Source organism: Giraffa tippelskirchi, chromosome 8 (genome assembly GCF_054371585.1).
Source record: "Giraffa tippelskirchi isolate mGirTip1 chromosome 8, T2T-mGirTip1v1.2.pri, whole genome shotgun sequence".
Taxonomy (NCBI): Eukaryota; Metazoa; Chordata; class Mammalia; order Artiodactyla; family Giraffidae; genus Giraffa; species Giraffa tippelskirchi.
This window is the reverse complement of record NC_137282.1, coordinates 6,977,457-6,990,750: the sequence shown is the minus strand read 5'-3', so window position 1 is coordinate 6,990,750 and position 13,294 is coordinate 6,977,457. Positions and strand designations below refer to the sequence as shown.

At 46.0% G+C, this 13,294-nt stretch overlaps 1 protein-coding gene across 4 annotated transcripts in view; it reads right to left on the bottom strand.

Annotated features, from left to right (window-relative positions):
• SH2D4A (SH2 domain containing 4A) overlaps positions 1–13,294 on the bottom strand; it is a 58,613-nt gene that overhangs the window by 18,500 nt on the left and 26,819 nt on the right. The window contains exon 6 of one of the 4 annotated variants that reach the window (XM_081524347.1): positions 6,327–6,407. The exons of the other annotated variants lie outside the window; for them this stretch is intronic. Coding sequence (XP_081380473.1) covers positions 6,327–6,407 — 81 coding nt within the window. The remainder of the gene's footprint in view (positions 1–6,326; positions 6,408–13,294) is intronic. 4 annotated transcript variants of the gene reach the window in all.

The following is a 13,294-nucleotide window of genomic DNA, read 5'->3' as shown; positions in this document are numbered from 1 at the left end:
TGATACCACAGGAATATAAAAAACTCATAAGAGAACACTATGAACAATTAAATGCCAACAAGGTGGACAACCCAGAGGAAGTGGACACATTTCTGGAAGAATAAGGTCCACTAAAGCTGAGTCAGGGACAAACAGTTAATTTGAATAGACCAGTTACTAGAAGTGAAATAGAATCTCTAATTAAAAGAAAACAACTTCTTGCAAACAAAAGTCCAGGACCAAATGGCTTCACTGGGGAACTCTACCACACACACAGTGAAGAATTCATACCAATTCTTCCCAAACTCTTCTGAAAGACTGAAGAGGAGGGAACACTCCCAAAGTCATTCTAGGAAGCCAACGTCACTCTGACGCCAAACCAGGCAAAGACACTACAAAAAAAGAAATTTACAGGCCAATATCTCTGCATAATATCGATGTGAAACTCCTCAACAAAATATTTGTAAACTGAATCCAACAACACATAAAAAGGATCCTATACCACGATCAAGTTGGATTCATTCCACGGTCACAAGAATGATTCTACATACCCCAAATCAATCAATGAGGTACACTACATCAACAAAAGAAAAGACAAAAACCACAAGGTTATCTCCACAGATGCAGATAAAGAATGAGAAAGAGCCAAACTCTCATCAATACGTGTGTAGAGGGAACATATCTCAGCATAATGAAGGCCATTTACAACCAACCCACAGCCAGTCATCACCATCAATGGGGAAAAGCTGGAAACTTCCCAAGGAACACGGCACAGATGCCCACTCTTGCCACTTGTATTCAACACAGTATTGGAAGTCGTAACGATAGCAATCAGACAGGAAAAAGAAGTAGAAGACAAAGAAGAAATTGGAAGGGAAGAGGTAAACTGCCACTATTTGCAGATGACAGGATACTCTATATAGAGAACCCTAAAGTCTCCACATGGAGAAGGAAATGGAAACCCACTCTAGTGTTATTGCCTGGAGAATCCCGGGGATGGGGGAGCCTGGTAGGCTGCCGTTTATGGGGTCGCACAGAGTCAGACACGACTGAAGTGACTTAGCAGCAAAGTCTCCACACAAAAAATATTAGAACTAATAAATGAACTCAGCAAGGTAGCAGGATACAACATTAATATTCAGAAACCTGTTGCATTTCTTTAACAAAGAAATTTAAATGTGATTTTAAAATCACATCAAACAAGACAAAACAAACAACAAAAAAACCTCCTAGAAATAAGACCTTTACACTGAGAACTATAATAACACTGATAAAGGAAATTGAAAATGATTCAAAGGAATCATCATGGGAAAAATATCCCATGTTCTTGGATTGGAAGGGTAAATATTGTTAAAATGGCCATACTACGCAAAGCAATCTACAGATTTAATGTGATCCCTATCAAAAGACCTATGACATTTTGCACAAAACTAGAACAGATAATCCTAAAGTTTATATGGAACTGCAAAAGACCCAGAATTGCCAAAGCAATCCTGAGGAAAGATAACAAAGGTGGAGGCAAAATACCTCCCAGACTGCAGACTATACTACAGAGCTACAGTAATCAAAAACAGCATGACGATAGCACAGAAACAGACATGTAGATCAGTGGAGCAGAGTACAGAGCCCAAAAATAAACCCCCACACTTACAGTCAGCCTGTGACAAAGGAGGCAAGACTGTCCAATGGGGCAGAGACAGTCTCTTCAACAAGTGGTGCTGGGAAAGCTGCACAGCTAATGTAAATCAATGAAGTTACAAAACTTCCTCAAACAACACACAAAAATAAACTCAAACGGTTTAAAGACCTAAATGTAAGATACGTGTGTGTGCTAAGTCGCTTCAGTCGTGTCTTGACTTTGTGACCCCCATTGACTGTAGCCCACCAGACTCCTCTGTCCATGGGATTCTCCAGGCAAGAACATTGGAGTGGGTTGTCATGCCCTCCTCCAGGGAATCTTCCCAACGCAGAGATCGAACCTGCATCTGTTACATCTCCTGCATCAGCAGGTGAGTTTGTTGTTGTTGTTTTTTTACCACTAGTGCCACCTGGGAAGCCCAAATATAAGACACAATCTCATAAAACTCCTAAAAGAGAACATAGGCAAAACATTCTCTGACATAAATCATAGCAATATTTTCTTAACTCAGTCTCCCAAGGCATAAGAAATAAAAACAAAAATAAACAAATGGGACCTATAAGCTTCCGAGCAGTAATGGAAACCATCAACAAAGTGAAAAGACAACCTATGGACTGGGAGAAAATATTTGCAAAAGATGCAATCAAAAAGAGGTTAATATTCAAAACACACAGATAGCTCATATACTCAATATTGACAAAACAAACAACCCAATCACAAAAGGAGCAGAAAGTCTAAATGGACATTTTCCTAAAGAAGACAGACAGATGGCCAATAGGCACGTGGAAGGATGCCAAACACTGCTAACTGTTTGAGAAGTGCAAATCAGCAACAAGGTGCTACCACCTTACACCAGTCAGAATGGCCGTCATTAAAAGTCTACAGATAAAGGCCGTAGAGGGAGCCCTCCTACACTGCTGGTGGGAATGCAGATTGGTGCGGCCACAGTGGAAAACAGTATGGAGGTTCCTTAAAACATGGAAAATGGAGCTACCCCACGTTCCAGTGATCCCACTCCTGGATGTATATCTGGAGAAAACGCTCATTCAAAAAGATACAGGCGTTCCCAAGTTCACTGCAGCACCATTTACAATAGCCAAGACACAGAAACAACCCAAGTCCCCATCAACAGATAACTGGCTTAAGAAGATATGATATTTATTCACCATTGAATATTACTCAGCCATAAAGAAGAAAGAAACACTTGCAGCAACGTGGGTGGACCTAGAGATTATTCACTTACTTCACTTACTTAGTGAAGTAAGTACAACAGAACAAGACAGCTACTGTAGGATATCATGTATATGTGGAATCTAAAAAATAATACAAATAAATCTATATACAAAACAGAAACAGGCTCACAAACATATAAGGGGAGAAGGAAGGAGGGAGGTATAAGTTAGGATCAAACTGCTATATACAACAGATAAACAACAAGGACTTACTGCAAAGCACAGGGAATTATACTCAATATCTTACAACAACATATAATGGAATATAATCAGAAAAAATTAGCTGAATCACTGTGCTGTACACCTGAAACTAACACAATACTATATATCAACTGTACTTCAATAAAGAAAATTAAAAAAAAATAAAACATACAAAAATATCTTTTAAAAGCATCCTTTTTGAGAAGGAAAAATATAAAATAAGAAACATGAGTCTTACTTGGAATGGAAATTTTTTTATTGAAGCATAGTGGACCTACAATATTACTTACTGTGGTAAAATACCCGTTACATAAAACTAACACTATAACATTTTAAAAATTGTGGTAAAATTTACATAATATTATGGAGAAGGCAATGGCAACCCACTCCAGTGCTCTTGCCTGGAAAATCCCATGGACAGAGGAGCCTCGTAGGCTACAGCCCATGGGGTCGCAAAGAGTCGGACACGACTGAGCAACTTCACTCCACTCACTTCACTCCATACTTTATCACTGGAGAAGGAACTGGCAACCCACTCCAGTGCTCTTGCCTGGAGAATCCCATGGACTGAGGAGCCTCGCAGGCCATGGTCCATGGGGTCGCAGAGAGTCGGACACGACTGAAGTGACTTAGTAACTTACATAATATTAAGTTTGCTATCAACCATTTTGACGTTTACAGTTCTGAAGCATTAAGTACATTCAAGGGAATTTGTTTTTAACCAGAGAGAAATCTAGCACGCCAAATCACTTAAAAATCCCTTCATTTATTTGAGGACAGCCTTCGGAGTGCTCATGAGAAAACTGAATTTACAACTCGGTGTACGCAGCGAGAAAAAGCCTGTCAGCCGAGTCATGAAAGAGGCTGAGAGTCAGGGACTACTGGCTGTGCTTTGCTCTGCACAAAAATGATGGCTTTTTTCTTTTGTGTTTTCCTGTAGAAAAATAGACTTTCTTGTGGTTAAATGATTTCACCACAAGTAAAATACACGCTGTGAAACTGGTTTCAATCACCATTAAATCACAGTTAACACAGAAGATGGTGATAATTCAGAAATTGCACTTCACCTCAGATGTCTCGAAACTTTTGTGGTTTGACTGTTTTCGCTTTTTTCTTCTTACACTCTTTTCCTGCCTAGAGCTAAGCCCCTTTCTTTAGTCAATATTACAAAAACCAAAGAACTGCTTTTGGTGTTTGGAATGACTATTAAAATTTGCCATTGCCTGAAGGAAGCTGTTGGCAAGCCTGAAATAAATCTCAAGTGCCGGTCGCAATTTCTAAGCTCAAACAGGGAAAACGTCATAGTGGAGCTTTGTTTGTCTGCCACCTGCATTTTTAAAAATAATTTTAACTAACTGGAAAAAAAAATGTAACTACAATACTAAACTATGGTATCACGCATGTTGTTGCTTACGAAAAACAAGAAGTTTGCAAAGTGGGTCTCCCTCAGGAAATATATTAAGTAAATAATAACTCAGGCGGTGCTGGGTTGCTGGGGTGTCTGAGAGTGCTGTGTTTAGGAAGCCGCATTCCTTTTTCACCCGCAGCATCACTGTGTCGGGGCACAGGGAGGAAGAAGACAGAATTAGTGAGTTTCACAGTGACAGCAGGTGAGACCTGGCCTTGGCCGCTGTGTTTACTCAACCCAGCTAGAACACTCGACAACCCGTCCTGCGTCTCTGTAAGGATGCCTCCAGAAAGTTTACTTTTAGGAAAGGCTTTACAAGTTGATCTTTACTTTCTCTATTTAGAAAACCCTCATTTCCTCTTTAGAAGCAGAAATGTCTGTCTGTCCACTGAAGACAGGGAACCTGTCTGTGTGCCGAAGCCCACAGGTCCAGGATGAAGGGAAGTGGGGGGGCAGTGGGACACCAGTCCAGATGTCCAGGGGCCATGGCACAGAGCTGGAGACGGACAGAGGGGCTGTCAAGGGTCCCCAACACAAAGCCACTCATCCCAGACTGATGCAGACAGTCCCACCGGCTCCCTCCCCGGCCCCTCACTCCATCTCATCCACCCATTCCTCTGTCTTTCCTCCACCGTGTCTGACAGCTCTTGCCTCTGTGCCCTCCTACATGTGGTTCCCTCTGCCTGGAACGTGCTTCCCCAGCCAGCCGCATGGCCCCAGCCTCAGTCTCCAGGCCTCTGCTCCAATACCCACGTCGCAGAGCGGGCTTCTCTGGCCTGTCCTTGGCTCCCTTATCCCGCAGTTATTTTCCTCCAGAGCTCCTAGGACCTGACTTCACACGTCGGCTTATCATCTGTCTCCTCGTCAGAAACAGCAGCTTTCCGAGGGCAGGACTCGAGCTGTTTTGTGTAGCAGAGGCCGGCACTCAGGGGGACCTCAACACAGGGGTCTGAACGAACAGGACAGACCTTCTGACCTTTCTTCCCCGCCCGCCCTTGTGTAAAATGACATCCTAGTCAGGGCAGTGTCCCTGGAAAGTTCCTTTAGCGACTATGGCTGCCATTTTTGGAAAGAGGCACCTATTACAGCAGCAGCTGCCCACCATGCCCATAGCTCCAAAGGTCCCCGTGACTCAAGTCTACGACGTGCATGCTCATGGGTCACGTTCAGCCCCGCGGAGGAGAAGGGGCCTGGGTCACACGGTCCATGGGAACCGGGCCCAGGCCGTCCTCACCGCAGCCTCCGTCCCCGCCACGCCACCGGGGCCTGTAGATCCTTCTTTTCACAGCCTCATCTCTTACTCCACTTTTTCAGATCTTCCGTGGGTCAAGCCCTGCAAGGTTCCCAGTCTCTGCCTCAGTTATCCTGAGAGCATCTATGGGACCAAGACAGCAGGATGAGGGGGCCAGGAGACCCCCATCCACACAGACCCAGACAGCTGAGAGCCTGGAGGTCCCGTGAGTTCTGTGGACACAATGACACAAGAGGTCACTCGGCGCAAAGGGACAGGCTCGAGAGAGGGTGGACGCTGGGGAACCTGATCTGAATTCACGACTCGGCCAAGTTTCATGCCTCCTTTATCTCTGAAATCAGTCTCCCCAGGGCTGGCCACCGCCCGCTCTGACTGTATCAGGTCTTCAGGGAGGGGTTCAGCCGATATGTCCTGGCACCTGCTGTTTCCGAGATACTCAAGACTTTCCCACTCCGGATCAACAGGTAAATATGAACAGTTGTGTTCACGCGCTTCTCAAGAGTTCACATCCTGCTGCTTAATTTCATTTCTGCGTGACGCTAATAAACCAATTTGTGAAACGTCAGCAGAACTGGCTCTGCACTTAGCCCCTGAGATGGAAGGTGAGTCTTTTACCTGGTGAAATCCGAATTCCTTTATACGACTGATAGAATCTGCCAACATTTGGTGAATATTTCTTGAGGAGCTGGAGGACAACTAAAAATCAAACGAAACACATTTTTATGCCATTTAGAGCTGCAACGCAATTTCAGAAGATCATCTGTTAATGCTTCCCTTGTGTCAATGTTCCCAAACACGGGCCCCGCCCCCACCGCTGGACCCACGCATTTCCCAGCAACAGGTGAGCTTCTGACTCCATTCTGACTGAGGTCAGGTGGGTACGTGAAGCCCCGGCGCCTGCACTCGGTAGGGTCAGCAGTGAGTTACTGCTCAGAAGCTGAGGGCTGGTGGTTTGCTTGTGTCTTGCTCCTGGCTGGCCCCCAGGACCCCTGGGATTACTGTAATAAGACATCAACACTACTCCTTAATCTCAATTCTTTCTCTCTCAGTCCCTGATTGGCCTCACTCCGTGTTTTAGGTCAGACCAGAGAAACACGTTAGTTGTGACCACTGAACCATGTTCGCCTCTCTCCCCATCTAGGGCTGGGGACACAGCTGGAGAACTTGGTGCCTGGGGGGCCCTGCCCCTTCTCCCTGGCGCACACAGCCTCCCAGGGTCCCCGCTGCCCCCACGCCCCAGCTCAGAATCTGGGCTTCTGCCACTCCACGCGGGTTTCCCAGGAGCCGGCTCCTGCCCATGAGGTTCCCATTTCCACTGCGGGGATCCCCAAGCCACCCCCTGGGCTCTACGGCTGAGTTGGCATAGCACCCCAGGCGCCTCCTAAGACCAGGTCAGTCACACCGTTCCCGTCACCTGCTCCCTGGTCTGAGCGTGGAGTCCGGGCCATGGCCAGCCTGCAGCCACGTGACCGGTGTGGCTGAGACAGTCACCCTCAACCCATGGGACCACCACTTCCGAGCCTTGTGCCTGAGGACTCCATCCTGGGTCCTGGCGTAGGTCAGAAATTGCCTGCAAACGTTTCAGCCGGAGGTCAGTATTGGCGCTAAGATTCAGCGCGGAGCTTGGGTGGACTTAGGGTCACTTCTACGTCATAAAACAAACCCACAGGGCCACCTCAATCCCGCCCCTTTCCCACCACAGCTGGCACGTGGCTACCTGCGACACTGCACTTCCCAGCTGCCAGAGCCGTTCAGTGCCCACGTGAATAATTATCTCCAGAATAACACGGGTGATAACTGGCACTGGCCATCTCTATGTGCATGAGTGTGTGCTAAGTCGCTTCAGTCGTGCCCGACTCTTTGCAGCCCTACGGACTGTAGCCCACCAGGCTCCTCTGTCCATGGGATTCTCCAGGCAAGAGTACTAGAGTGGATTGCCATTTCCTTCTCCAGGGGAATCTTCCCAACCCAGGGATCGAACCTGCGTCTCTTATGTTTGCTGCGTTAGCAGTGGGTTCTTTACCACTATCGCCACCTGGGAAGCCCCTTAGGCCTGTTACTTGGCAAATGAATGAATCCTATAGGTTTCACAATCGCTACCTGCCACCTTCTCTTTTTCTCTTATTTTGATATTATATTAATAAGGATATAATATTAAAAAGGATGCAGCTCCCTGCACCTAAAGCACAACAGGACGATAACCAGTCCCTCTCCTGATGAACAGATGAGAAGGCTCCCAGCAGGCTTTGGGGACGTCGGCCTGTTCAGAAGCCTGAGATGGCTTTGAAGGGCTCAGGCTTGTGGTCTTTGAATGCATTTCCACTAAAAGGACTGTGAACCTTAAAAACAAGTTCATTCCCCTTCCCTCAGTGGTATAAGATCTGTGGGGCATCATTTTGCAAAAAGGATCAGTTTCTTCTATGCTGAAAAAGAGGAGGCAGCTAACTGGGCTCCCTTGATACCTCCACAGCTGCTATGGACAGTCCTGCAGCCCCGACCCTCCACTCATGGCTTTCGGAGGGACTCGGGCCCTTGTCAAGCACAGAGCTTTGGACCAGGGTTTCACCAGTAGCACCTCCACCGTGATCAGCTCCTCAACAAGCCTGCAGTTGTTTCCTGAATAAGCATCAGGCTATTTCCCGGGTGGCTCAGCAGGTAAAGAATCTGCCTACAGTGCAGGAAACCCCGGTTCAATTTCTGGGTTGGGAAGATCCCCTGGAGGAGGGCACGGCCACCCACTCCAGGATTCTTGCCTGGAGAATCCCCATGGACAGAGGAGCCTGGCAGGCTACAGTCCATGGGGTCGCAAAGAGTGGGACACGACTGAGCGACTTTCACTTCACTTCACTCAACACGCGTCTGATGCTGCTCTTCCAAGTCATGCGGTACAGGGTGTGCTCTACATTGTCAAGCATTTCCCCCCAGCACCTGCCAATGACTGTCGTCTGCTCAGACGCAGCATCTTCAAAACACTGCAGGAGTTATTCTTTGTCTCTTAGAAGTGTTCCTTCAACTGCGCTACCCGCCTCACGTACACACACAACAGTTTTCTCACCACTTGCTTTTTAAAAATTCACCATCTGAATTTCGTCTGTCATCATCGTGTTCCCCTTCTCACTAGCAACATGCTCACAGCTTCTGCACTTGTCAGATATTACGGCATTATCAGTATTCTTAAAATAAATCTAAGCGTAGAAGCAGGAACTGGTTTCCAGGACTTGGTGCTGGACGGCTGGTGATTGTCAGTGCCACCTACTGGTGCCACTCGGAACTGACAGTCCTTTCCTTGTCTGAAGGGTTAGGTTTTGTTTTTTGTACCTCAGAGCTCACAAGTTGGTTCTTGAGTAGACAAGATTTAGCATAAATAACTGATTAATTTAACAACCACCTCAGCGATCGGTACTTCTGTCTAAATCCTTCCATGTGTCTAGGACATACTGTCAACTCTAAAACTGTTCACACGTGCTAAGAACCACGTTTATAAAAATTCTCATTTTAAAGGTGGGCCAAGATTCGCTCTTATTCCAAAGTGTTAAAATAATGTAAAGAAGTTACCAGTCTTGCGTAGAGCACGCTCATTCAGATACACGTCCGTGCTTACAGATCCATGAAACACATCACGTACAACGGAATAGACTGGCGGGAGTGTGAGGCAGGAGATCTCCTTTACTGAAAAACAGCCAGATGCAGGGCTCAAAAGCAATGATTCACGGCGCCGGGAGCAGAGGGAGGCAAGCTGAGGACGGCGCTCTGAGCACCCCCAACCTGAGGATGAAGAGGCGTCCTGCAGAGGAACAAGGCTTCTCGAAGCTTCCATCTGATGCTGTGCTCCAGGGAACAGACTGTTGTTATCCAATCTGTGGGGCTTCCCAGCTGCTGCTAGTGATAAAGAACCTGCCTGCCAATGCAGGAGATGTAAGAGACCCGGGTTCGATCCCTGGGTCGGGAAGATCCCCCGCTGGAGGGCATGGCAACCCACTCCAGTATTCTTGCCTGGAGGATCCCATGGACAGAGGAGCCTGGAGGGCTGCAGTCCCTGGGGTCACAGAGAGTCAGACACGACTGAAGAAACTTAACATGCACGCACACACACATTCCAATTTGTAACACAAGAAAGGCTGGGAAACCACCTACCTCCCAGCATAGATTTTGCTTACAAAGAACTTTCAAATCCATACATCCTTTGACCTCCTGAACACCATAAGGATGTCAAAGCAAGTGTTATCCCTTTCCTATAAAGGTAAGGCCACCTGATCACAGGTAGGAAAGAAGGGACTGACACCCACGTTCTCTCATGTCTACGGCCTGCTTCTTCCGCAGGGCATCCCAGAGAACACCCATCTGCTCTGGCAAACATGCACCTGGACAGTGCCCTCCCATCTTCGGCATCACAGAGACTTCTGCAGCTGCTGAAAGTCTATGGGCAGAGTGAAAGCAATCATGTCTGCTTCTTATTTGCTTTATTTAAAACCAAAAACTGTCACGCAGTATTTATGCAAAAGTTCCGGAAAATAAGGAAAAAGCTTGGAAGCCAATGACCTCAGGAGATAGCTGACTTTTTGCAGACACCAAGTCAGAATGGTCCTCTCCAATCAGTGTGGACCAAGATCTGGGAGTAGAGCCCCTCCACACTGACCAAAGGAGTTTATAAATACATACAAATACGTTAAAATCGGAAGTATGGCCATTCAAATCTACAGAAGCAATGTGTTAACAAAAGACTTTGCCAGCAACATCACTATTACACGGTTACAAACTGTATCTCCTCCAGAGACTGTATGTCACACGAAGATTATTCTAATTATATTCCCTTTTTAAACTGGTTTGAAAAGTGGTTCATTCTGGCTTCTAGCCAAATATCTACTCTGTTTAAAAGTACGATTATGCAATCAAACAAACGTCAAGAGACTTTAATTCCCAATAAACCAAAAAGCTCTAAAAGACAGAACATTTTCAACACTTGCTTTTTTATAGTGAAGAAGGAAATGATGAATCCGGGAGTTAAAATCAAGAGTTTACATTTGAAAACAAACCGCTGGGTTAAGTATTCGCTCCTCCTATCCGTACGCCTCTTAAATCCACGGTGTTCCTTCACAGACTGATGGTCGCAATAATAACCTCTGTGAGGGCCAAAGCCACGTTGGCTTCATTAGCTCACTGATGTCTGGAGCCTCAGCAAAGAGAACAGTGACCGGGCTCTTAGTAGCGCCTCAATAAATCCCTGGTGACTGAGTGAACACACCATAAATTCACGAGCACTATCTGAAATCATGAAAAGATATCCCGTCTAGTTTCTTTTTAATTTTACTTGTTTGGGGCTGTGCTGGGTCTTTGCTGCCGACTGCCAGCTTTCTTTGGTTGCAGAGAGCAGGGGCCGTTCTCAACTTGTGGTGTGTGGGCTTCTCGTTGCAGTGACTTCTCTTGGGCTTCCCTCATAACTCAGTTGGTAAACAATCTACCTGCAGTGCAGGAGACCTGGGTTCGATCCCTGGGTCAGGAAGATTCCCTGGAGAAGGACATGGCAACGCACTCCAGTTCTCTTGCCTGGAGAATCCCATGGACAGACAGCACGTGGAATCTTCCCAGACCAGGGTTCGAACCTCTGGTCCCCTGCCTTGGCAGGCAGATTCTTAACCACTGGACCACCAGGGAAGTCCCAGTCTAGTTTTAATACCAATAAGAGAGACTGAATTCAAATCCTCCAAAAAAATCGATGGTTTGTCTCCCCACTTTGCTAACCAGGTCACTGGAATAATCAGATTCTTATTTCTATGCCCAGCCATTTTAAGTAAAAAGAGAATTTCCTAGTGATGACTCTTAACAGAAAGCTTTTCAGCGCACTAGGGTTTAACTTCTTTTTTTTCTTTCTAAAATAGTGAAAAAGGCAGAACAATAAAACTGCACTTTGATAAAGTGACAAAGGATAATGATATAGAGAAAGTGGAGGTACATTCAAAACGCCAACTAGACTAACAAGAGGAAAAAAGGACAATCAATTTTACTGCTGAAAATACGGCGTGGTCCTTGTGGAGCAATCTCACTGGAACATGAATTAGGACAACCGAGGCCCTGGAGAATCTTTTCCCCATTTCTCTAACATTGCTTCTAGCGCAATCTATACATGGAGACTTCTGGATAGCCTGATTTCAAAATGCAGTGGTTTTGATGTGTAATGTTATGGCACCTCTTTAAATAATGCATTGTCTTGGCGCGCTAAGTCGCTTCAGTCATGCCCGACTCTGTGTGACCCTACGGACTGTGGCTTGCCGGGCTTTGTCCGTGGGGATTCTCCAGGCAAGAATACTGGAGTGGGTTGTCATGCCTTCCTCCAGCGGATCTTCCCGACCCAGGGACTGAACCCGAGTCTCTTACGTCTCCTGCATTGGCAGGTGGATTCTTAACCACTAGCGCCACTTGGGGAGCCCATTGTCATTAGTGTCTGAATTTATTTTGAGCAGAGCTGAGCATGGAACGGTCATGCTGCATGGTCTGCCCACCAACATCGCACCTTACCCACGACTCCTCCAAGCAATGTGCAGACAGCAGGACTGGAAAGTAACATCCTCAGAAACACAGTCATCAGAGCTAGTCAGGGTTGTTAGGGCAATGAGCTTCAGATATGCAAGCGTCTCAGAGGCCCCCTCTTACATTCTCACCAGGGAGATACCCGATATATGACCCACGAAGGCCAAAAGGAAGACAGCAAGAGAAACAAAGTCATTGCTAAATATAAAGTCTAAGGACATGTAAATATAGTGCCATGAATATTTATGTATTTATTATATATAATATAAACATAATATACATAAAGATAGTAACAAAGAATTGTTAAGAGAGTAGTCAGAGCCTTCAAAACATGGTTGATTTGGGAAGTCTTGACATAAAAAAGGAACCCACCAATAAATAATAATAGAAAATTGGGGCTTTCCTGGTGGCTCAGTGGTAAAGAATCTGCCTGCCAACGCAGGAGACACAGGTTTGATCCCTGGTCCAGGAAGATCCCACATGCCCCACAGCAGCTGAGTCCACGAGCCATAATGACTGAGCTTGTGCTCCAGAGCCTGGGAGCCATGACTGCGGAGCCCAAGCACAGCAAGCAGAGAAAAGCTCGACCAGCAATCAAGACCCTGCGCGGCCAAAAATAAGTGAGCAAAAGTATTTAAAAAATAATAATAGACAAGAGACAAAAATAATGACAATACTAGACAATAGACAAAGTATAGACGTTTGCCTACACTTTACAAAACACCTCTCTGTACGTTATTTCATCTGATTGTTACGGCCAACCCAGTGACTTGCAGCTACTTCCACTTTTCAGACCAGGAAACTGAGCCCCAGAGAGGTCCCCTGACCCGAGGTCTGTATTTTTCTCCCCAACATACACTCTCCCAGTGAGGTTGATAAATGAATCAATGCCAGCATCCCTGGCACAGCCCAACATGAAACTGTGTCACCGATTTCATAATGTACAACTCTCAACACCAGAACTGTTCTTCTCTTTTGTAATTCACTTTGTATTAAGTTCTTTATATAACATACTTCTTTTAAAACTCCAACAGCATAAATGGCTTTTGGGGCTTCTC